This window comes from Hydractinia symbiolongicarpus, chromosome 1 (genome assembly GCF_029227915.1).
Source record: "Hydractinia symbiolongicarpus strain clone_291-10 chromosome 1, HSymV2.1, whole genome shotgun sequence".
NCBI lineage: Eukaryota > Metazoa > Cnidaria > Hydrozoa > Anthoathecata > Hydractiniidae > Hydractinia > Hydractinia symbiolongicarpus.
This window is the reverse complement of record NC_079875.1, coordinates 14,146,924-14,171,099: the sequence shown is the minus strand read 5'-3', so window position 1 is coordinate 14,171,099 and position 24,176 is coordinate 14,146,924. Positions and strand designations below refer to the sequence as shown.

At 34.6% G+C, this 24,176-nt stretch overlaps 3 protein-coding genes and 3 non-coding genes across 10 annotated transcripts in view; all 6 read left to right on the top strand.

The window, feature by feature from the left end:
- Positions 1 to 1,467: 1,467 nt before the first annotated feature.
- LOC130641357 (zinc finger RNA-binding protein-like) lies at positions 1,468 to 13,179 on the top strand. 3 transcript variants are annotated; one of them, XM_057448138.1, is made up of 16 exons: positions 1,468 to 1,847; positions 3,880 to 4,064; positions 4,630 to 4,713; positions 5,097 to 5,264; positions 6,167 to 6,377; positions 7,560 to 7,699; positions 7,991 to 8,220; positions 8,595 to 8,703; positions 9,784 to 9,925; positions 10,013 to 10,198; positions 10,691 to 10,749; positions 10,828 to 11,029; positions 11,527 to 11,609; positions 12,243 to 12,450; positions 12,563 to 12,660; positions 12,781 to 13,179. In XM_057448138.1, exons 1-16 carry the CDS (start codon positions 1,571 to 1,573, stop codon positions 12,919 to 12,921), a joined length of 2,523 nt encoding a protein of 840 aa, XP_057304121.1. In that variant the 5' UTR covers positions 1,468 to 1,570; the 3' UTR covers positions 12,922 to 13,179. The 3 variants fall into 3 exon arrangements, 2 of the variants coding, with proteins under 2 accessions (XP_057304121.1, XP_057304113.1); XM_057448130.1 differs by lacking the exon at positions 4,630 to 4,713 and adding an exon at positions 4,347 to 4,598 and having other exon boundaries at positions 1,469 to 1,847; XR_008982453.1 differs by lacking the exons at positions 4,630 to 4,713; positions 11,527 to 11,609; positions 12,781 to 13,179 and adding an exon at positions 4,347 to 4,598 and having other exon boundaries at positions 12,563 to 12,634.
- The window catches only part of LOC130641376 (E3 ubiquitin-protein ligase NEDD4-like), a 68,761-nt gene continuing 46,593 nt past the window's right edge, over positions 2,009 to 24,176 (top strand). The window contains exon 1 of the mRNA XM_057448170.1: positions 2,009 to 2,014. The gene's annotated coding sequence lies outside the window, so the exon portion shown is untranslated. The remainder of the gene's footprint in view (positions 2,015 to 24,176) is intronic.
- LOC130654899 (small nucleolar RNA SNORD57) lies at positions 8,742 to 8,805 on the top strand. The gene has a single exon (XR_008984514.1). It is a non-coding gene; the product is annotated as a small nucleolar RNA SNORD57 (small nucleolar RNA).
- LOC130654905 (small nucleolar RNA SNORD57) lies at positions 9,094 to 9,156 on the top strand. Its single transcript, XR_008984515.1, has one exon. It is a non-coding gene; the product is annotated as a small nucleolar RNA SNORD57 (small nucleolar RNA).
- Positions 9,496 to 9,559, top strand: LOC130654873 (small nucleolar RNA SNORD57). The gene has a single exon (XR_008984510.1). It is a non-coding gene; the product is annotated as a small nucleolar RNA SNORD57 (small nucleolar RNA).
- Positions 18,032 to 23,723, top strand: LOC130641420 (T-box transcription factor T-like). 3 transcript variants are annotated; one of them, XM_057448228.1, is made up of 6 exons: positions 18,032 to 18,181; positions 20,965 to 21,179; positions 22,287 to 22,554; positions 22,633 to 22,767; positions 22,966 to 23,242; positions 23,339 to 23,723. In XM_057448228.1, exons 2-6 carry the CDS (start codon positions 21,007 to 21,009, stop codon positions 23,611 to 23,613), a joined length of 1,128 nt encoding a protein of 375 aa, XP_057304211.1. In that variant the 5' UTR covers positions 18,032 to 18,181; positions 20,965 to 21,006; the 3' UTR covers positions 23,614 to 23,723. The 3 variants fall into 3 exon arrangements, with proteins under 3 accessions (XP_057304211.1, XP_057304202.1, XP_057304219.1); XM_057448219.1 differs by lacking the exon at positions 18,032 to 18,181 and adding an exon at positions 20,126 to 20,741; XM_057448236.1 differs by lacking the exon at positions 18,032 to 18,181 and adding an exon at positions 20,853 to 20,876.

The window sequence follows — 24,176 nt, the reverse complement described above, 5'->3', positions numbered from 1 at the left end:
GAACAAGAAAATAGTGAAATTTGTTTAACCACACGCCTATGATGCTTTTATGCCTGTCTTTTTGACAATCATACGTCTTTTCAGAACTACAACCATATTCAATTTTCCTGCAAGTCGTGCAAGTTAGACTTTGAACCTTCAATTTTAGGGAACTAAGTGCCTTGGATTTGGAATGTTTTGAACATTATATAATTTTGCTACAAAACAAGACCTAAGAGGCTTAAGCCATCATCAAAAATATGTCGAGTTCGCATCATGTAGACCCTGCAAAAATGAGTCAGTCGGGCGTATTTTTCCCCGGTATTTTCAGATCAGAGCAAGCAAATTCGTTCCCAGGGCCAAGACAGTACAGCGCCACTCGATATCGTTTGTAGACCATTTTTCGCCGCCCTGTAAACTGTCAGTAGCCACAGAAGTGCCCTAAAGAAATTAATTCTTACCGAAATTAATTTTCGCGAGTTTTTGTCAATTTTGCATAAATTCGTTCTTGCGAAAAAAAATTTCTTTTTAAAAAATATTTCGCGAAATTTTTTCTCGGTCTTTTTCCGACTTACTGACTCAGGTTTTTATTACCAAAAGTGAGTCGGTCGGAGGACGCGAACACAATTATTTAGCACTTTCTGTAGGCTTAGCTACTGAGAACAGGAGGTCAAAGCCTAACTTGCTCCACTTGCAAGAAAATTAAATACAGCTGTGCCAATTTTCTGAATGGTGTGTTGCACATCATCGGTAATTAGGGAGAGTGATGCGCTGCTTGTGTGCATGATTTTACTCCTGACTTACTAGGCCTACTATTTAGGATAATTTATAGTTTTTAAGTAGTCTAATATTGAAAATGCATTTGAGTTGTTTTTTCTCAATATTATCTTTTCTCCATTTAAGAGCAGACTTTACCAATTTTAGCTTCAATATTATTTTACTTAATATCATCAATCTTTGCAGTCTGCTGTTTTATACAGAATCGTTCTTTAAGAAATACTGGCTTAAGTGAGAGGGAATATATCAAATTGTTTTTTCGTAATAACGCGTTTGTACGGCTTGAACAGCAGCATACACGCGACAGCTCTGGCACTGCTTGGGGCTAACGGCTACAGGATGGACAGTAGTGTACCCTAAAATCGTTATTCTAGTCGCCTTTGTATCAACACACACATTTTTTTCATTACTACAGGTCATTTCTGTTAATTATGTGGCTAGCTATGCTCTTTTTGATAGTATGAAGCCGACCAAAAAACCGACCAAAACACACAAACGGAGACTACTCCGGTTACCATTATTCCAGTTTAAGGAGCCTGGTTTCACGCCACTCTACAAATGATTGGCCTAAAGATTATATATTTTTTTAGAGAAAGATAGACCATGTCAGTGATGTCGCTTCATATATTTATATGGACCGCCATTATGATTCTTCCTAATATGGTATTAATAGGCCCATAAATGTTATAAATCATCCCAACAAAGGCCACGGCACCTCGTTCGATTCCTTTTCCACGATTTAGAAAAAGCGTGGAGCTCGCGCTGGGCATTGAATGATAGCTATTTTTTGAGTTTAACCATCGTTTTAGCGGACATGGCAAATTATGGATATGGCTATGGAAATTATACTTCGCAACCGCAGCAGTACTCAACTGGAACTTATGTGTCACAAAATGCCTCCTATGGATATTCTGCGCAGCAACCTGCAGCCTCAAGAGTAGTTCAGGGTTATCAACCCGCAGGCAATACAGGATATAGTGCAGGATATGCCCAACAACCTCAAGTTCAATCAGCAGGAAGTGGTGGTTATGGGTATTTTCAAAGAGCTTCTGATCAAAACACTGCATATGTTGCCACACAAAAATCACAAGGTATTCTTTCTTACGAAAGCAGCTGTGTTTGTTTAATGTGAGAATTATTTGAAAGCCTATTTTAAAATAGCCTAGTTAACTAAGCTTTCTTCGAGTTGATAAAATGAGTTTCTCTCAAACAAAAGCTTACACACGAACGAATGACTCAGCGAAAACCCTGAGTTTAAATTGAACAATGTGACTAATCGCTTCGGAGGCCATTTTATTTCATCTGTGAGTGTTTTACCAAGCTTGGCCAAATCTGACTCAGGTAAAAACTTTGTAGAATACTAATGTTTGTTAGGGTGAGTGAAACCACTCGCTCGGATATTCGAGGTGAAAAGGGCTTTCCCCGATAATAATCACGTGAGCAGAGAACAATAGAATGAGCACGAGGGTGCCGATAAGCCGCATACGCCGTAAAAAGTGCGGGCGTTTTCGGGCGAGTTCAGCGTTTTAAAAAAAATTCAGGTATTTGCCTGAAAAAACCACATAGTCCCTAACAATGCCCGAAAAAAAAAGATTCACCATAAATAAAAGTATAAAAATTAAAATGAACTAACTATATGGTAGCTAAATTCTTAAAAGAACTGTTTTTTATGATTTTTGATAAGATTTACTTGATAAATAACTTATATATAAACAGCGCGTTCTTTCAACTGTCGTCCGCCATGTTTATGTACAAGGTGTTGCATTTCGGGAATGTTCCGGGCGTGTTCGGGAAAGTGCGGGCGGTTTCGGCGGACAACCGTCAATTTAATTCGAAAAGTAGCGCGAACTCGCCCTTATATATGCAGGCATTTGTGGCTTATCGGCACCCTCTTGAATTAGCCAATCAAAAAGCTTGGCCAGATTTTGGCCGCAGAAAAATCGTTTGAGAACCAATGTAATTTTTCCCACCTTAACTACTCCGATTTCCCTGTGGTACGAAAAATTATGCTGGGTCTCCTGGCTAATTTTATAATTTAAATTGTTGCAATAGATGAGTTGCGGCTTGACGTAATGTTTTGATATTGCATTGAGAACAATAGACATGTGCACAAGCATGTGTACGGGCAATCAACATAAACAACAGACAGTGACAATAAAAATATTAAGTGAAAAAATAACTGACACTAAATTCGGCAATGTCTGCTTTTAAACCGTGGCGCCGTAGATTAGTGGTTATAGCTTTCATACTGTGTGCAGGAGACCAGGGTTCAATTCCTCTTGCTGGCAATTCAATATGGGCGAGTGAATGTTGCCATAGCCTGGGGTTAACCCAAGCCATGTGAGGGAAATTGGGAAGATGGCACACTGCGTGGCCCGTTGAATGCTGCACGGGTCTACGTTCGTAGCTCAAAATGAGCATTAAATATTCTAGGACCCCCCATCTAAGCCATGGCCCCTCTTGGAAATAATAGAAAGGGTATATCCCTAGATATTTGTGAGGCTAGCCATGTAGAATATGCACATCACTTTAGGATTATTAGACATGGTATATCCCTCAATATTGTGAAGCTAGCACGACAAAAAATCTAAAAATTTTAAAGAAAACCGAAATGCTGTCAGAAGTTAGAGCTTTCTCCAGCAGTGCAATACTCAAAATCTTCATCAATTTTAACTATCTTTGTTATTACTATTTCTTTAATAATTACATAATCTTTTCTGCATAATTTCACAAGTTCGAGCACTGAAACTATGTTTATTTGTGACATTTTGAGTTTAAGAGAAATTGTCAACACCAAATATTTTAAAGTTAATAGTATTGCAAAAAATACAGATATATAGTCTGAAAATTACTTTAAGTAACTACTTTAAGGAAGAAAATTTTCACTAGAATTTAATTTCATGAATTGCCAAGAATCAAACTTTTGGGGGAATTTATTTGGCTATCTCATCAAAAACATATTTATTTTTTTTGTGCAAGTTTACTTTTTTCTCATAATTACTTAAAACCAAATTTTCGTGAGAATTTATTTTCGTAAATTTATAATTTTAATTTTAAAAAGGGTTACTGTCATCTGAATGAAGAATTGAAGCTATTTTAATTTTTTATCCTGTCCTTTCCTAGCATATGGTTATGCAAATACTGCTGCTGTAAAGCCATCCTATGTAGGTGGAACGACAGTCTACCAAAAACCACAAACATATGTTGCAGCAGCTCCAGCAAGCTCAACATTTACTGGCTACACAGTTCAGAGATCTAACACAGGAGGACCTTCGTATAACAACACCTCATCATATCAAAAGCCAAAAGTAGGTGCCAATGTTATTTTCCATTTTCTTGGTTTATACCAACTGTATAATCAAAATGGAAAATTTCTGATTTAAGAATTCACAGCTATAGTAGTTATTGAAAGCATTTTCAAGTGAGCTATTATCACATCTTGAAAATTCGAGAATTTCCTATTACCTAGTGTGGGAAATCAACAGTAAATGTTGTTTTGTGTTGCCCTACTTCCTTTTATTCCATTTTGGTTTTTATTTGCAAAACATGGTAAATCTGGTTCTGCATTTTAATTTTCTCTTAATTTCTAGCCTACTTCAACTGCTCAAAAGGGACCAAGTAGTTCTCACCAAAATGCTTATGAAAAAGTGGTTTACAATGCAGCCACTTCATTTCTAACACAACAAGCTCAGTCGTCAAAGCCTCCATGGCAGAAAAATGAGAAACCAACATTTAAATTGCAGAATCAGAAATCGGGTTGGCCTCAGCGATCGAGTGGTCCCCCAAAGCCACAGCAACTCCACTACTGTGATGTTTGCAAAATCAGTTGTGCAGGTCCCCAGGTATGCAGTTTATGTACAATTTTTCTTTCAGTATTATGGGTCGGTGCGTCCACAACCAAGGACCCAGCAACTGCATTATTGTGATGTTTGTAAAATCAGTTGTGGTGGACCTCAGGTATGTCCAATTTGTGTATGCAGTACAAAAGTCTTTTTTTTGCATGCACCAGCAGAGCTTTAATATTATTGTATTAAATGACTCCTCCTTATTGCATGCTATATCAAATGGCTGTGGCTTACCCCCAAATAGTCTTGTTATGACTAATATTTGGTAAAACATTGCCAGTCAATAATTAATAATTTAAATAATAATTTTTTCTTAAATATGTTAAGAAAAATTATTAATTCAAGGTTATTTTGTTGGAGACTTGGCCTCTTGCTATATTTGTAGAAACTCTTTTCCCTGCCCGTATTAACATATTGTGGACTTTTGTCCTGTTTATACTCTGCATTGTAGAGAATAAAATATGTTGTTACGAACATTGTAATGTGGAATTTTAGACATACAAAGAGCATTTGGAAGGTCAAAAGCATAAAAAGAAAGCAGCATCTTCTACAAGCGATATCAAGAATTTACCACCTGGTACATACAAATGCGAGCTTTGTGATGTCATATGCACTGGGAAGGATGCATTCAGTGCCCATGTAAAAGGAGCAAGTCATATGAAGGTAACAGTGTTTTACATTAACTGCCTCTGCATTGCTTGTTTGTTAATACCCTGCTAGTATAGTCAAAAGGAAAAAAGTCTCAAATAGCTTTAATCATTTTACCTAACCTTGCGAAAACTATGCTCTCAGTGCATTTAAAGTTAAGACCTAATATACACAGTCTCTGTTGTGAAAAAAGCATCATGTAACTGGCAAATAGGGATCAGCTTTTAACACCTCCCCCTTTTTATAAAAGGTGTGGTTCTGTTCATATGCTTTTGCCATTTGGTTTTTTCTGCAAATGAGTTCCTTTGTGACAAAATTATACAGAGTACACAATTTATAAAATATAAAAAACTTGGGTGTTTTTCGAAGAGTGTAAAAACGGAGCAAACAGGGATTGATCTTTCACTAAGAGAAAAAGTTTGTGAAAGGTTTTTGATTAAAATATCGATCAAAAAGAAAAATCACTGTAAGATATGGTCACAATATTAGGACTTGTTTTTAACATTTGTGTAGATAGGTGTGTTTATGCGCTTAAAACTTTTAAATGGAAGTATTTTTTAATAAGTGTTCTTTTTACACAACAGTGAATAAAATGCCTTTGAATGCTTTTAAATTTGTGGTTATGCTTATTCCATTTGTAACAAGTAAAAAATTCACTGTGTTTCATGGGACAGTTGAGAAGCAAAAACCTTTTTCTTTTTAAAAATCTTGAGAAGAAGTAAAAATTGCTTTTTTACCATTTGACTTTCCATAATCTAATTTACTTTTAATTGTTCTCATTTCTAACAAGGTGACCAGCAGTTCTTGAATCGTTTTGGATTTTTTGGCTTTTTTTCAAAGTTCTGTTCGCCATCCTATCTAACTTGTTTGTATGTTCTCCTTATCCATTCTTATTATTAATATGCATTGATTTATAGACATTGAAATTACATCAGAAACTCGGAAAACCCATTCCGGATATTAAAGTGCCTGAAGATGCAACACCTGCTGCAAAAAAGGTTGTCAAGACAACAGCTCCAAAAATCAATTTTGTTGGTGGAACCAAGCTCACATCAACTGGTGGTGAAGAAAAAATTGAAACTTTAGAAGAAAGTCAAAATGAAATACCTGTAGAGGGTGAACCTGTGGGTAAGAGTCCTCTTTCATGTTTTTAACAAGAAATTATTTGGCCCAATTTATAACTTGCATATTTTACATGAGCACGGTACCATTTCAATACTGTTTAACACAATTATAACAATATCATTATTACTTTTGACAACGTTGATAAAAATACATTGCATTTTTACCTGGAAAATTTTGTGCTTGGTTTAACATGGCCTGGACAAATTCGACATGCAGCCTTCTATATATATTTGTTTTCTATAATAACTAACTGCAAACCAGTATAACATACAACATAACGTGGAAAAAGATTAAAAGAAACAAAAACTACTTTACTTCAGACTTCGTAAAGCGCTATTTTGCAATGTGCCCAATGTTTTTTTAAACTTATGGCAATATAAATTTTCTTACCTTATTTAAAAGTAGCAATTATAAAAAAAAGAAGAATATCATCTAAGTTTAATTATATGTTTTACTTTTTTTTAGCATTTAATAATTCAATCCTGGGTACTAAGACAAGTCAAATTTTTAAAACCCTCATAAATAATCTTAAGGGAAATAATAATATTTATGTTTCTTTCAGTAGCATTTTTATGATTTTAAAATTCAACTTTATATATTAAAACTTACTACAATATTTTATCTTTTTATAGTCAGTTAAAAAATAATTTTATAGTAACAGAATATTATTTTAAGTAATGAATTTGGTGAGCATCCTTGCGTTATAATATTAAATATTGTTTGTTTGTTCCACAAGTAGTTACAAAGTTTAACAATTTCACGTACATTTTTTTGTACATTGGATTAAATTCTTGGCTGTGAACTTTGAAACTTGTTCTTTGTATGTTTCCCACTCCAAATAGCCTCTGTGCGGTGTACAGGGGTAAAGGAATATAGTTCTGACTCTTTCTTTTTAAAAAAATTATTTTTAAAAAAAAAATTGCATGCACTGAATTATTCCTACCTAAAATCTTACGAAATTTATGTGCATAAAAAAGTTAAATTCAAAATTCATCTACAGTAAATTCAAAAAAAGCTAAATGTTGTTGTTAATTCAGAGGGCTGCAACATGATTTTTTGGGGTACTGAGAAGAAAAGTAAACATGTAACCACTGCCTGTCCCAGGTAGACGTATTAGTGTATTATTATATAACGTGGTTCCTAACAACAAGTCAAGGATCAGAACTAAGTTTTTTATTTATTTAGGTGAAACTTATGTAGAAGACATTAAAAGTGATGTTGGAAAAATCATAGGCTTTAAGTGTACCTTGTGTGATTGTCGGTTTAACGATTTGGTTGCAAGAAATGCACATATCAAAGGCAGAAGACACAGACTAAACTATAAAGTAATGTTTTTGTTGTTAAAATTGAATTGTCTATCCTTCCTGTTCCTCCCAACAAAGGCTAATATATAACTTACCTTTTATTACCACCCGTTTATTTTTCAATAATTTCTTGCGAGTCCCAAAAACTCAACTAAGTTTGATTGCTAAGTTAGCATCATAGTTTGTTTAATACAGTATTAAACCATGGAAGCAACCTACAAATCAGTTGCCTGTGTTATGTTACAAAATTCTAGTGGAACCAGATCTTATTATCAAAAATCTTTTGATTTGATCAAGTTTTTGCTATTTTAGAAAAAAGTCGATCCTAAGCTTGTGGTTGATATGAAAGCAAGTCGTAGTGGAACTGGACGAATGAGTAGATCGGGTAGCTTGGAAGACAGGTCAAAAAATACTCGCCAGGAAATGGTGTGGAAACAACGGCAGCAACAACAAATGAGGTGGGAGCAAGAATTGCGGTTACGAGAGGAGGAGTTGAGAAGATGGGAACATGAAGAGTTCATGAGAAGAGCTAGTGAGGATAGGTTAGTTTGAAAATTTGTATAATCTGATTGAAATTTTTTGCAGCAGGTTACTATCATTTGAAAAACTTATAAAACTGAGTGTCCTTGCTGAGTTATCTTCTTTTTTTTTAATTTACAGAAAATCTGGGATCTGCAGTAGTCTGATTTTAAGGAACCACTGTGTTTTGTGCATGTAAGATCTTGTATTGATAGGGGCAATAAGTAAATATAGATTATTTTCAATGTTATTCCTTTTACTGCAGATTTTTTTCCCATACTATATATTTGTTGTCCTAATACTTTCCTAAAAATCTTAGTAAGATGCAGAAACATCAGGGAACATTGTTTTCTAATAACCTGAGATAAATATCTAAGTGTGTGCAATATGTGATTAGGTATTGGACCAGACCAGATCGTCACCGAATGCACGAGCTGGAATATTATGAGTGGGAAAGGAAAGAGAAGTTTAATGACTCACAAAACATGTTTGGACCACCACAAGGGGTGAGAACACATTAATTTATTGCTTTAAGGCTTCTACTTCCAAATGATGAAAAGTTTTGCCTGACAATGATGAGGGTAATAATGATTTAATGAGCCTGATGGAAATAGATGACCTAATATTTCATTTGAGAATGTTCAATAAATAAGTTAAGAATGCTTAACAAATAAGTTAACATTCCCGCAACGTTCCCTTGCATCAGGACAATAGTTATGTTGTGTTTATAACAACAACTGTCAGGCTAGTCATAAAGACACAACAGTGGCAGTTTTTGTTATGTTTTCTAGTTATTTTGGCAGAACAAAGTTTAAGTAAGCAGTATTTTACTACAAACAGCTATAAATAACCAATCAAAATTGTGTTAGTAAAAGCAGAAGCACTTACCTCACCTTTCCAAATGATGATGATTTTTCCTGATAATAATGAGGGTTAAAATGATTTAATGAGCCTGATGGAAAATGTAAACAAAATGTGTTCTGTTCCAAAAAATGATCGCACCCACTGTTTTTTTAGTCTGTAGTTTTTGTGCAAATTAAATTTGCATACCCATATAACTAGGGGGTGCCTAGTGTCTAGGAAATCAGGTAAATACACAATAATCCCCTGGTAAAGGACACAATAAGCCCCTGGTGAATGACACAATAATCCCCTGGTGAATGACACAATAATCCCCTGGTAAATGAGTTATTTTCAAGTCACTTAAATATTGACTGAAAAATTTTAAAACACAGAAAAATTTTAAATCTGTTGCCACCCTAAGGGAAAGTTTTTATTTGCTTGCTAAAAAAACTATTTCCAGATGATGAAAAATTTTGCCTGACAATGATGAGGGTAAAAATGATTTAATGAGCCTGATGGAAATAGATGACATTGAGCAAGTTCATTGATGCAAAAGTCAAATTGATTCTGGAGATTGTTTTTCATTCTTGTTGTTTCAAATAAATTTTCAGTACTAGATATACAGTAGATACCGAATGATTCTATAAACAAGAAATAAAGAAACCAAAGTAACAATGTTTAATCACTGTAAAGTTCAAAATATTTTTCTATATTAAAAGTTGTTAATTTTTTCATCTTTTTAGCCTCCTCCTCCCACTCCAGATGATCGACTTATCATGAGTAAACATGCTGAGATATATCCTACTGAAGTAGAGCTGAAACAAGTCCAGAATATTGTTGCAACTGCAGAAAAGGCGTTAAAACTTGTATCTGACGCACTTGAAGGTTAGTTTTGAGGGTTTTTTTCCTGAAAAAATCACTTTTCACAATTCAGTCTATGACATAGTAATTACCTATTTTTACTTTATTTAGAAGAAGGGAACAAGACTGGAGATAGTGCAGTAAAAATTGAAAGCACTGAGATAAAAATTGAGCCCTTGATAAAAGATAAAGATAGTTCTACTCGTTTGTTAAAAGGCGTTATGAGGGTTGGTGCCCTTGCTAAAGGGCTGCTTCTTCGTCGGCAACTCAATGTTGATTTAGTTGTTTTATGTGCAGGTATGTTGGTGAATCTTGCACTTTGACATTTCCATGATTTACTTCACCTTTGCTTTTTCCTCACCATTTGTTTAGTTGTTTTATGTGCAGGTTTGTTGGTGAGTCCACATTAAAATTAAAGCATGTGACACCTGGCGTTACCACTGTTTTTTTATTGCAATGCATATTCTAAGTGGTTTTCTTTGATACACAGCTTCTTCACTCAGTGATACAAATAACCTGCACGAAACTCCACAAACATTTGGCACATTACTTCTGTTTGCTATGGAATGTAAAATTTAGCAAAAGTTCTCACTCCTGTGAACAGCTTATGTTGCGATGTAAATTATTCAGATTAGTTGTTTTATTAAGAAATAGGTGTTAGCATATGCAGTTAGTGATGCAAAAAGGTGAGAATGAAAATAACTAGCTGTCAAGATACACTTCATATTATATTTTTCTTTCTCACGTAAAGTTCTTCATTGTGATTTTAAATTTTATTTTTAACTTTAGAGAGACCCACATACACTTTACTAAAAAATGTTGCCAGACTTGTTCCAGAGAAATTAAAGGTACTTCTGACAACAATCTTTGTCTCAAGTTGTTTATTCCACACACAAAATGCCCATTCTACGTTTTGCAATTTTTAGATTGCTGGACCAGATGAAAAATACAATATGTCCGTCAGTACTGCAGAATGTGCCCTTCTTATTTCTTCCACTACTGAGCCCAAATGTCAGATTAAAGTTGTTTTGACGTCCCCAACAATACGGGAGGAGGAAGAAGCAGCCTCTAAAGATGGCAGTAAGCCTCCAGAAGCAGCTGCTAAAACAGAACTAGTAGTAAAACAAGGTATTTTTTTTGTTTTGGTCCTCTGTTTGAAAGGCATATTTAAAAGTCTTTTTGAAATAACTCACGTTTGCGTTTTCAACAAAGGATTTGATTCCTCTTTTGATTGTGCAGATACTAACTTGTATAATGTTCGTTTGTTTAAGACGTCAGTCAGTTTAGTGTAGAGGATGTGGTTGGGAGATCAGTGAGAATGTTTTAACAGTGCACCTTTGCTCAATGGACAACCTTGTTAATTCTTTAAATACTCAACTATTTTAATCTATTCTATTCGAATTGTTTTTATTCTACAATTATATCTCCCTATTGGTGGGCAAACTCTTTAAAAAAAGACATTCATTTTTATTTCTCTTTTTTTTTATACTGTCATTCTTTCATTTGTTTTTTATTTAACTAAGCCATAAATTTGATTCTTCGTTATTTTGTGCTCCCCTTTTTGTCCTGAGCGTATGTGCTTAAACATACTGTTGGAAACTCGCACTGTCACTTCTTATTAACAGAGCCGGTTGATCCGAAAGATGCTTTGGACAAAGAGAAAGCTCTCCAAGCTTTAGCTGCCTTGCGGCATGCTAAGTGGTTTCAGGTTCGGTTGCTTACTTTTCTATTTCCGCCTCCTTCGTTTGCTCTACTAATGCAAGTATTTGTCACCATATTGTTTTTACTATGTCACAATATCAATTCATGGCATAAATGCTAATATCGTTATGTTCTTTTATTGTTTTTGAAGAAAGAGGCCTTGGCCAGGGTAAAACATGTTCCTTCGTATTGTTTATTTGGAGAGTAAATTTTAATAATCCGTCTTTTCAATTGTATTTTTATTTTCTATTGCCACCCTGCGGACGGTTTTAAAAGAGATATTTCAAAATTTATTTTAAGGACCTTGTTAATTGAACAATGCAGCAACCATTATAGATAACAAAAATTGTTTTGATATTGTGACCTCGCAGATACCTGGATTTTGCATTGCAAAGGCCTCCTTATTACGATATAGAAGCTTGTACCAACCATTTCAGATTTATCTATCCTTTTTCAACCTTTTGTAAGTTTAGTCATGTGTTGGTTGGTACTGCGCTTACTGCAGTGAAACAAGAAAGCCTTTGAAAAATGTCCGTAAGCAAACTTATGAGGTGATGTAAAAACGTCACAAGTGTAAGACTAAGGAAAAGATTGTGATGTCTGCGTTGTAGTTTCTTATACATGTGTGTTCGCTGTTCAGGCTCGTGCCAATCACTTATCGTCGTGCGTTATCACGATCCGCATTATGCGGGACATGTGCCAACGCGTTGCTGCATTCAAGCCATTGAACAATTGGGCAGTAGAACTTTTATGTGAAAAAGCCTTGGCTAGCAGCTTTCAACCACTTGGTCCTGGTGAAGCCTTTCGACGGGTATTGGAGACGATTGCCTCTGGAATTCTTTTACCAGGTATGGTCATGCTTGACTTTTGTAGGAGTTTTAAGAGCTGCTTCTTACTATCGCTACCCTTTAAGTACACAACCACGGCATCAAGAGCTTCTTTTTTTGTTATTTATGTCAGGTGGGCGAGGGTTATTGGATCCATGCGAGAAAGAAAAGTTTGACGCAAGCGGTTATCTGACTGTGCAAGAAAGGGAAGATGTCACGGCGGCCGCACAGGTAATTTTAAAGTTAATTTATTGGGGAAGTCAAACTTTTACATGTTCGAAAAGTCGTGAATTGGCTTTGCATGGTAAGTATTAAGTAGGAGATTTTTAACTGAAGTTACTGCTTTTTTAGCAAGCCCTTCGCCTGCAAGCTTTCAGGCAGCTTCACAAGATTCTTGGTGTGGAACCGTTAAAACCGATGTCGAAGCTAAAGCGTCCGGCTGACTCTTCGCCAGGCGAAGAAGGTGAAAATAAAGTGGCGAAGAAAGATTAAAAAGCTTTCGAGATATATTTAATTCGTGAAGAAACACTGAATCAATAGAAGCCTCGTTTCCAAGGCGAAGAAATTAGTTTGTTAGAAAACTCAACTACGTTCCCTTCGAGAAATTGAAGATTCGTATAATTAAAGATATTTTGTTGAGACTTGGGTTGTTGTAGACAAACGTTGTCAGTACGTTGTGCAAGATGTCACAACTGATGAGTAATTTGCTTATCTGTCAACGTGTACATATTTAAGAAAAATATTCAAACAGACGCTTGTTTTTTATAAGCCTAGCCAATACATGTCCTGTTTTTTGCAGATTTGTTTCTACTGCGTCAAATTTTTAATTTAGTAAGACAAGTTTTGTTAGCGCTGAAAGAATACAAGAAAGGATTAAGGCTATAAAGTCCACCTTGCTTTTTAGCGCATGGCACATTGTGCAGACTATTATTTGACATTGCACAGTAATAGTTTGTGTCGCTTGATTAGCGCCGAGTTAGTCATGTGATTCTCGCTTCCATAACAATTCAACCCAGTGATTAGGTATGACTTGTTACGTTATGAAGCGGCATTGCTCACTTGGTATTAACATCCACTTGTTGCTTCGTTTATATTAATTGGTTTTCTCTTACGTTAATAACATTTGGTGATATAAATATTTTATTTGTTTTAAGGTATTTCACAAGTTCTTACAAATAAATTACCGACAAGTGTAGTTTTCAGTATTTTAATCATGCGATTTTAAAACTAGCTGACTGGTTTTTATCAACGTGAACGTCGTCCTTGTTAACAGGGTTTGGTGCCGAAAGCCATTGGTTGCCCACTTTATCACATACAAAATGCCCGGTGAACGAGGTTTAATTTTTTAATTTCAAAAAAAAAAATTGAAAGAAATTTTAAGTGAGCAACAGGGATTCCATGGCTCTGTCAAATTTCTTTATATATTTTTGAGAGCATAATTTCTGGTATAGTGTTTCATTTGTTTTGAGATTCTATTACGAAGTGTAAATAAATATCATCTCACGCCATGATTGGGCGTATTTAGCAGAAAAATGTAAATATTCAACTCCCTAGATTAGATACCTGAGCTTAGTTGTAACGTGAATTATTACCTGACTGATACAAAAACCCGCTTATTGTGAAAAAATCCGATGATTTGATTGGTTTGCGGCTTATTTTAACGGGTCTTTGTGTGAAGTCATACTGACCGGTTTAGGTAGCCATGATTAAAATAGCAACATAAAAACGTCAACAAATAAAAAAAAATTTTGATAGCACATAAAAAATATAAAATTGGCTCACTTAAAACCATCTTTTCGTTTCAATTCACATAAACAATGATTCGAATTTCTTTTGTGTACTTACAAAGTTTTAAAATCAAACGATCTTAAATTCGAAAAGTATCAAAATCGAACATGCGTTTTTTTCCTTGGTGCCTTGGGAATAGCAACTAAAATATAGCATTGTTTTGTTCACAAATGAATATTTATTTGCAGACCAGTTACAGTCCGGTAATAAAACGGGTCAAGGGCACCTCGGGCTTTGTATTTTACAGTACAACATCAAAACCGGTCAGTATCCGTTAAATAGCTTGATTTTAAACTCGTATTTCATGTAATAAGAAAAGATCAAAAGAATACCGACAGGGTCCTCACCTTGCAGAATAAATACGCGTCAAAAAAATACTTAAGATTTATCAAAGAACATGCATTTGTTCTTAATACGCCACATCTGAAACGTGATTTCTACCTCATTTCTGGAGAGCTTTGGAATATTTCATGGTACCCTCCTTATATTTCATGCTTTTCGGAAATGATCTTTGTTAGTTAAGACTGAAGGTGAGAAGATTTATCGTGCATAGTCATATGTCAAGGTTTGCTAAAACTTATTTTGTGCTAAGGAACGCACAAAATAACGATGGGCATATTTCCTTTATTTACTCAACAGTAACGTGTTTTGTTTTTGTCATCCACGTGTTGTTTCTCCTTAACCGTGAAACGTCAGTGGAAACTATGCAAAATGGTTAGATATTGTGAAATAAAAATAAAATATGTATCAAAATCGGTGACTATCGTGAAAGTGCGTGCACTTTCACGATAGTCACCAGTAAAAATCAAGTCACAGTATGAAATAGCATGCAGAACTCAGAGGACGCGTAGCATACGAAGATAGAAGGCCGTCTTGCTGTAACAGGTTCTACGTCGTTTAAAACCGTGTATATTGCTGGTTGTAGCCTATCATTTCCAATCAATGCAAGACAAACTACAGGTACCCCGTAAAAGCCTACTCAGGATCAAATGCATATAAATAAAGTATTTTGATTGGCAACTTGTGCTGCCTATAATTTAAACGTGTCTGATTCACAATCGCTGACGACAACATAGCACAAACATCTTTGTGAAAACCAGGTCGATATAACATGGGGTTTTAACTATACGATGCATTGTTTTGTCATGATCGAAAAAAGCGATGCTAATCGCTTCACTAAAGAAAAACTTCTGTTTGGTATTTGAGCGTCAAAATTGACACTCTCTTTGATGTTATTGTTCGTGTATTGTTCACATGACATCTACAATAGTAACGTTTAAAAATGGAGTCCACTGTGTTTAATTGTATTGACAAAGCTGTGATATTTTTACCACCTTCGTTTTTCATTTTCGTTTCTTATGCTATCATTCTTATAATTGATTTAACATGTTATTATTATTTGTTTATTGTGATTCTATATATTATTTAGTTATTAATAAGTTTTTAATGTTTAAAGCCAAAACGTACGCATCTAGAAAGATTGGAGTTTGTGATCCTCGTCCCCAGGGTTTGTTGCTTATATGTCAAAAACCCCTGGGGACGAGGTTGAGTGTCTGTAACTTGAGAGTGTAACAATTTTTCTGTCTACTGATGATTACAAGGCGGCAAAAAGTGGCCCCAGGATTACAGGCTCCTCTCTAACCTTTTTTATACAAGATTTTCAGCCAGCCCGAAATACCAATGTTCATCAAAAAGGTAGTTGTTTTTGTGTTTGCTAGGAAAATGCGAGAAAAACAATCATTTTCTAAATTCAGATTGTTTTGTTGGTAGAAGAGCGCTGGAACATGAATGCGGACATTACAAACTTTCAGACGTCGCAGGACTGAGCACTAGCAAGGAGCTTGTAGGGACAAACTTTGCCGGATAGGGAGGGATAATAATCACAAACGATATATAGTTATATAGTCTGGCACACTTGTCTAGTTCACTAACTATTTTGAACCCAGTAAAATGTGCACTTGTTTTAACTTTTAGGAGAACCTGATGTCTGTCTTTTCGGCTTAAAAATATTTGCACTGTGAGAAAAAGTGTTTTTCAACCTTATATCTTAATCATTTCACCGACATTTTTGTACAAAGTTCGCACATACCCCTCGCAGGATTTCTTAAACTTTCAATACTACCGACTTTCTATATTCTTTACAGAACGATAGCTCTTTGTTTACGGCCTCAATATATAGCGCTGTGCTAAAGCTTGAACCGAAACTGTCATGGGAGGTGTGCCGATGAATCTTGATAAAAAATATCCCATTCTTGCTGCTAACATGAAATAAGCGCCGTAGGAAACCTCATACTTCCACTTTAATGTCAAGCAAATTTGCGTCTATTGAAATAATACAACGTGAATCTCTTTCATGTTTTTATTTGTAACAAGAAATGACGTCATATAAAATTTCAAGATGGCTACTCTGCTAATAGAAGATTGCCGAATTTATGCGACGATATCGATTTAGCATCGGATTGTAATCAGAGATGAATACAGTAAACATCCTCTTTAAAAACTATACGATTAAGTCTGCTTAAAATAGTAACAAAATATTTTTATCTTTTCTAAAAATGCTTCCGTACGTGCTCGTCACTAACTCTAAGGAAGGCGTCACCTCAATTTTTGTTGTCCTATTTTCTTAATAGGATTATGACGACGTCAAAATAAAATGCATAATGTGACCAAGCAAAAAGGGGAGGGAGGACTTCTAACATCAGACTTGAGGAAATTAAGAGGAGTCAATCTTTACAGCGTTTGTAGTTGATTTCCTTTTCATAAGCCAGAAAATTCTTGAACGGCTGCCGGAAATGCAAGCAATACTTTTCAATGTAAACTTGTCTGTAGGAATTAAGCAGTTTCTAAAATCGAGAAATACTACACCTAACAAACTTTGACCAGCCAGCTATAAATTTCAGGAAATCAGCTTGCAGTCCTATAGTTTTATTTGTTTTTATATAGATCACAAAAGTTCACCTAGTGCCTTCGTCTTCTTCGGCTTTTAACAATTGCTAGATCTCAATAAGCAGAATCCTTGTTTCCAGGGATTTTTGCCTTTCTGATAAGTAATAAAATGGCATAAATCAAATATAAAAGACGAAAATCCCTGGAAATGAGGCTGCTTTCAACATCGGTTGTAATAAATATGGAAATGAGACTGGACGCTGAGTATTTCCAAGATACTAACTTTGTTAATTTTTTTTTTGAAGGTTTCTTCCCAATATAAAAAGTCTAACAAGCACCAGGTTGTTCAGGATGCTACTCTGCAACATGCGAAGTGCAATATTAAAAATAGAAATTCTGTTGTCTCTTTAATATCGAATTTTTAATCTAAATTTGCACCATGTGTCTAAACAAATTTCCTTTTTACACTCGACATTATAATACAGCAGTATATTGCAAAAAAAAAACATATGAGGAAAATAGGTTTATGTATTTCTAAATTAAAACTAATTTTTCGTTTCCTTTGTTACAATAAATGTACGAAAATTTATTTTATAAATTTGATTAACCGTGACAAAACGATCGAAAGAGGTAATCCAATTCTCCATGTCTTGTTTATTAAGTGTTATTATGAACGCATTGTTATAAAGTATGCTGAGTTCATGACGCTTTACATTGAACCGAGCGACGTCCTCAATTAGTCATTAATTAGACACAATAACTTTGCAATTAACACTTAATAAATAACCAGATTGTTTTCTTTCTTTTACAAAACTAAACCGAGAAAGTTTCTTTGCAAAAAGAATATTAAAATAACCTCAATTCTTGTCATATTTTGTTGATGAACATTCTCACTTTCAAAGGTTTCGGTGTTACTGTGAAAAACCAAGCCACATAAGTAATTCACAAGTTCTAAAAGATGTTGTAATCTTCAAACAGACCACATTTGTTACCATTGGTTGCCATTATGAATTAAAGAGGAGCAAATTCGACAAAGTCTCTGAGCATATGTTGTTAATGGGTGCTTTTTGAGGTCAAAGTAAGTCGGCATTTATACACTTTGGTTTGTGCTAAAAATAATTTGTAAACTTGCCGATGTTGCCATAGCAATATGCAGTGGTACATTGAAATTTATTTATTTACACTTTGTAGTTTAAGAAAACAAACTAGTTTCCAAAGCTTTTTTTTTTTAGTGCTAATTTCTTTTTGCTGCATACAGAACCAAAACCTAAGCGTTGTCAAAACACAACAAAACGCAAAAAATTTCTTCTTTCCCTTTCACTTTTAAAAATGAAAAGAAAACCTGGAAACGAGGTTGGACAAAAAATTTGCTGCAATGCTGCAATATATTGAAAACGGTTAGCTACTTTTAGTTTAAGCAAAATCAAATTGTTTTCCTAGATAAAATTCTTGTCCACTCGACAAGCTCACAAGACATTGTAAAATTTAAGTTTCCTTATTTTATAACAAGATATAGAAAGGAACATAAATTCTTTATATTTCTAAATTTCTAAAAACTTTTCATTTCCTGGCTACGTACCATTTATAAGTCCTATATCACGGTAAGCAGAATTTTAGCAAGACAAAATCTGCGCAAAGCTGAGTGAAAAAGTTACCTAGTGTGAAACAAGCCTAAAATTAAAAGTCATGCAAAAGTAAATGAGAAATTAACCAGTGTGAATCACACCTGTAAGGTCATTACTTAATTTGGTGCTCGCTCTTCCGATCAAGTAAAAAAATACTGAAATCTGATCAAAGGGTGCTTATACGCAAAAGGTATACATTGGGGAGGTAGGGACGAAGTTGTTGAGGACACACTTATTTATTTTTTTGCTGAATAAGCACGCAAACCATGCAAAAATTCCCGCGTATTGTGTTAATCTCCCCCTCAGGGCTTATAAACACAATATTGTAACATACCAGCCACGCATGTTGTTGAATCTTTTAATGATTAGCGACCCTATGTAAAATATTTTCTTTGAGGCGCCGAATAAAACGGTTTTATTCTCGTTAAATAACCCTTGGGAAACAATCTTGATCGACTTTGTTAAAATAAATAGATAATGAATTTTTAGATGTTACACAATGCAAATAAATTCTAACATATGTGAAATGTTACAGAGTGTATTGAATTCCCACGGCTGAGAACAAAATTTTATTTCGGCTCATTGTTAATTATCTCGCCAATTTGAATAAATTAATTGTTTTGAAAAAGTCGCCGACATTTCTGAGCCTAACTGCAAAGCATTCTTTTCTGTTTTTGTTGATCTGTTTTCTACGTGTTAATACTATGCGAACATTAATTTAATAATTCTTTGTAAATAAAAAGTTCTATTTCCTTTTATATTTCTTTTTTCTCTCTCTTTTTTAATATTCTAAAAAAGATTATTTATAAAAAGCAAGTTTACGTAACTCATCAAGTTTGCATCAACAAATTTAATACGCTTAAACTCGATAGAATACGATAATTTCTCACAAGTTAGCGTTACTTCTCTACGCTATTCAATTCGGCAACTATATCTTGTTTCTACCAATATAAAAGTTTTATGTAGTTGCACTTCTTTTTTATCCTAAACCCTCCATCTTATGATAAAAACACAAGCTTAAAAGGCAAAATGTCAAATCAGAAATAGCGAAACAATATTTTATATCGACTATTCGCAGTCGGAACAAAATTTAATTCGACACTTGCTACAGACACTCCGCTGGTTTTCAAACAACTATTCGTGATAATCTCTCGGTGGAGCAGCACCAATACTGGTTTCTATTCGTTACAATGTAATTAAAATAAACGAATAACATTTCTGCAGAAGCGTACCTTAGTGTAGAAAGGAAGGATAATATTTCCCTAGAGCTTGTTTTTAGCGTTCTAATATATAACTCGCGCAAAAAAAGTACCCGTGTTGTTGTGTATATAGAAATGCTATACCAAAAAAGATCATCATATTATAAGTATTTTTGTTTACAAAACAAACACTTTATTGGTGATTCCTCACTCCCTTTTTCCACGTGATTGCCAACTTCACACCTAGAAAAACACCACCATTTCTTCATCTTAGTACACCACACGGTTTCTGAAGCTCGTTACCAAACTCCTTTCACCTTTTTCATAGAAAACGAAACACGCTTTCATTGTTTGTTTTTTGCGAGGCATATAGAAACCATGTCAGGCAGCTAAAATATTAATTTTCATTCACGTGTTATAATTTTAAGCTCGTTAGTGTGTTATTTTAGCTGTATATAGATGATACAAAGTGCGAATTTCATTATCCCTTCAATGCACTCACCAGCTAAACGGTAAATTTTTAAAAAACACCGCTATAATAAATTAGAGTGATTACTTAGTACAAATTAAAAGGCCACCGACATTTCATTGAAAACAATGGGACAAACAATAACATAACGATCTGAAGTTATTATATCTAGCTTGGTCTATTCGGATTGCTTTTGATTTCGATGTGTAATGTTCTCGCGGAAATAGCATCTAACGACGAGAGGCATAATTAGTTCTTCAGTTGATTATTTGATCTTCTACCGTGAACACCTCAATTCTTATACGAGGTGAAGTGTTGCGTACAACTTCGGGTGCGAAGAGAAAGGTATGAAAATTAATAAATAAATAAAAGATTTTGTGTTTATGTAGCAGGTCTTTCTATACAAGTTTAGCACCTTTTAACTAATAACACACAACCGCGGGGAGGCTTTTCATCAGTTTGCATGTGACCTTGGAAGAGGTAGGAAGAGGCCTCAGCGTATGTGTGATTATGTTAAAGTCTTTTACAGTTGTTATTTTTTTTAATAATTACTTTGTTATTTTTTTAGAACAAAATTTTTTTGGAAACGAGTGCGAATAGAATCATTATCATGAAGTCGGACTTCTCCATGGCCGCCATTCTAAGGGAAACTGATAAAAGTGTTACAACAAGGAAGGAGAAATTAACGAAAGATCCTCAACTTTGCGTGGCTCTCGAAGATGCAGACCTATGGAGGAGCTTTCACCGTATGACCAATGAAATGATCGTCACAAAAAATGGAAGGTAGAACATGTACTGATTTACCTTTATATTTAAATATTTTTTTAAATTTATCTATGTGGTTTTTTTTCATTTTGTATATTTTGGTTCGCTGAAATAAGCTAAAGTGTGAAATGTATATGACCGGAGAGTTTAGCAAGAAGTAACCAGTCGGTTTACTTATCACCTTAGTGAATATTTCAATTTGTTGTGATCAGTATGCGAAAACAAAGCAGAGAAAAAGGAGCGGGTGCGAAATTCTTAATCTCACGTGTTCACACATGCTACTTTTCAATGTGGCATTGTAAATTGTGTTTTGATTTCTCATTTGATAAGTTCCCGTGTAAATATTTTACTGTGAAATTGACCACGCTGCTAGGTGACCGTCTGACTTTAATTTTTTAGCGCGAAAACACTTTTGAAAATTTCTTTTCATGTATGCGGTACACAGATAATATAAACTTAAATTTCTACAGCTACAATAAATAAAATTAGAGATGGTATCGTAAATGTATTAATAACTGTACGTTTAATTAAAACTACGCATTTTTTCCGTCGTTTCTTTTGGTTTTCTTTGAACAATAACCGAAAGTCCCTCAATTTTTGCAAGGTAATTGCACATCACATACTTCCAGCCGCAATTGCACAAACAAATTAATAATACTAAATTGTTGTTAATTTTGTAACGATAATTCTGTTTCCGTTTTGAAGACGAACATATTTGCATTTACAGCGGCTTAGCATAGCTGAAATGAGACTATAGAAATGCTATTTTTAATCAGTCTCACTTTGATAAAAAATACTCAAAATATAATCACGGAAAATTTGTCTGCATCAAATTAAATATATATTTAGAATGTGTTTAATTAACTGTAATAGGTTACATTTACGAAATATCAGAAGAAAATAATATGTTTTTAAGATATTAATCACGGCGCATGCTATTACTATCTGTTATTACTGCCGCCGACCAAAGTAAAATGTTTTCGCGACAAATAAAACGTCACTTTGTTATTTTCGGCATCCGGTATGTTAGTATTGAATGCAGATTTAAACAGAATTCCAACTTCCTTTTTTTTTCCTTTTAACTTTTAAACACCGAAAATGCAATTTTATCTCTTGTTTTTATAGACGGATGTTTCCCGTTTTAAAATCCGGTGTAAGTGGGCTGGAACCGCAAGCTATGTATTCGATTATGTTGGATTTTACACCAGTGGACGAACATCGCTGGAAATATGTGAACGGCGAATGGTCTCATGCTGGAAAACCAGAACCAACGCCCCCAAGTAAAGTGTACGTACACCCCGATTCCCCGAATTTTGGGACGCATTGGATGAAAAGCCCAATAGTTTTCTCCAAAGTAAAACTAACCAATAAAGAAACGACCAATGGACAAGTGGTAATTAAAAAATTTTAAAGATTTATTTTTTTCATCAAAGTTAAACATTTTTTTAATTTATTTTCTTTTTCTTTTTAGCTGATGTTAAATTCGCTACACAAATACAAACCGCGGATTCACATTGTAAAAGTTGGCAGTGGTGAAAAGGTGGTTTCAACGCATTCTTTCACAGAAACAGAATTTATCGCCGTAACTGCTTATCAGAACGAAGAGGTGGGCTCTTTTTTTTCTTAAAACTTTATGAAGCAATATATGAGATTTCTCGTTTCCTCCACACAAAAAGCTACCGCGATTTAGCAGGTTTCTTGTTCATGAGAATTATCTGGGATTTATAGGATAAGCGCTTGCTAAAAAAGCCTTTATAACAGGAATATGTTTATTTGTTTAATTTTGATCTTAATTCTGGTTTAGATAACTAATTTGAAAATTCGTTATAATCCTTTTGCGAAAGCATTCCTTGACGCAAAAGAAAGAAATGATCACAGAGAGTTTATCGAACGCCGAGGTTTGTGTAGTTGCTGTACGACAACAAGATTACCGCTGACCTATGGTTTCACAACGCATGCGCATCATCCACTATCACCTATTGCGTCACCACATTACCTCAGCGGATGCGATAAGATTATGATGAGACATCATCCGTACGCACGATCAAACAACCCTGCACATAGACAATCTCTCTCGATATGTAAGTACCTTCTGATACTAGAATGTTTTTTAGAAATGATATGCTTATTCCACTATAAGTTTTTTGACTTTATATTGTAATTCTTTTCTTTTGTAGGTCATCCGTCATATGTACGTCAAACTTACGAAATTCCGTCACCAACAAAAACGCCTTCATCGGCATGCTCAAGATATTCGCCCACACACTTCAAATACGGGGACGACGATTTACACCGACATTCGATAAGCCCACCTATCACGCATCGTCATTCGCCGCCGACACTAGTTAGAAGTGACGTGTTGTCGTATCATGAACAACTAAGAATAAAACTTGAAGCGTCTAATGTTCATCACCGGCACGGACATATTGAATTACGTCATTCCAGTAGGTGACGTGTCGAGTTTTGACAAAAACATTGTAAATAATAAAAAAAAGATGTTTTCAGATTCTGTTGTATAGAACACTTATGTAAATATGAAGATACACATTCACAAATTTATAATTTTGTATTCTAATTTTAAACACTGGACTCTCCCATCTCTTTCTCCTTCCCAGGACTCTTTCTTCAGATAATAAAGATACGTGAATGCGGAACGACTTTTTACAGGTTTTTTTCAGCTTCGAGAGAAAAGGTAAGGAATGAACTCAGGGCAAGTAATGCGGAATTAATTAACGTTTTCCAATTTGGCTCAAATTGAATTTCCGCATTATCTTAAAACCATACAGGAGTTTTCCGTCTTTTACGGCGTTCTAAGGCGTTTACTTGTCTTACGTAGTGTGACTATTATCTAACAGAAACCTCACTGTTAAGAGAAGAAATACATAACTTCTCTAAAAGCTTCTAATTCGCATTTAAAATTTCCATTTTTTAAAAGAAAGCACTTGTCCGCCAAACAAACAAACGACTCTCGCATTTTTTTAAAAAATCCTGAAATTTTTATAAAGGGAATTATGG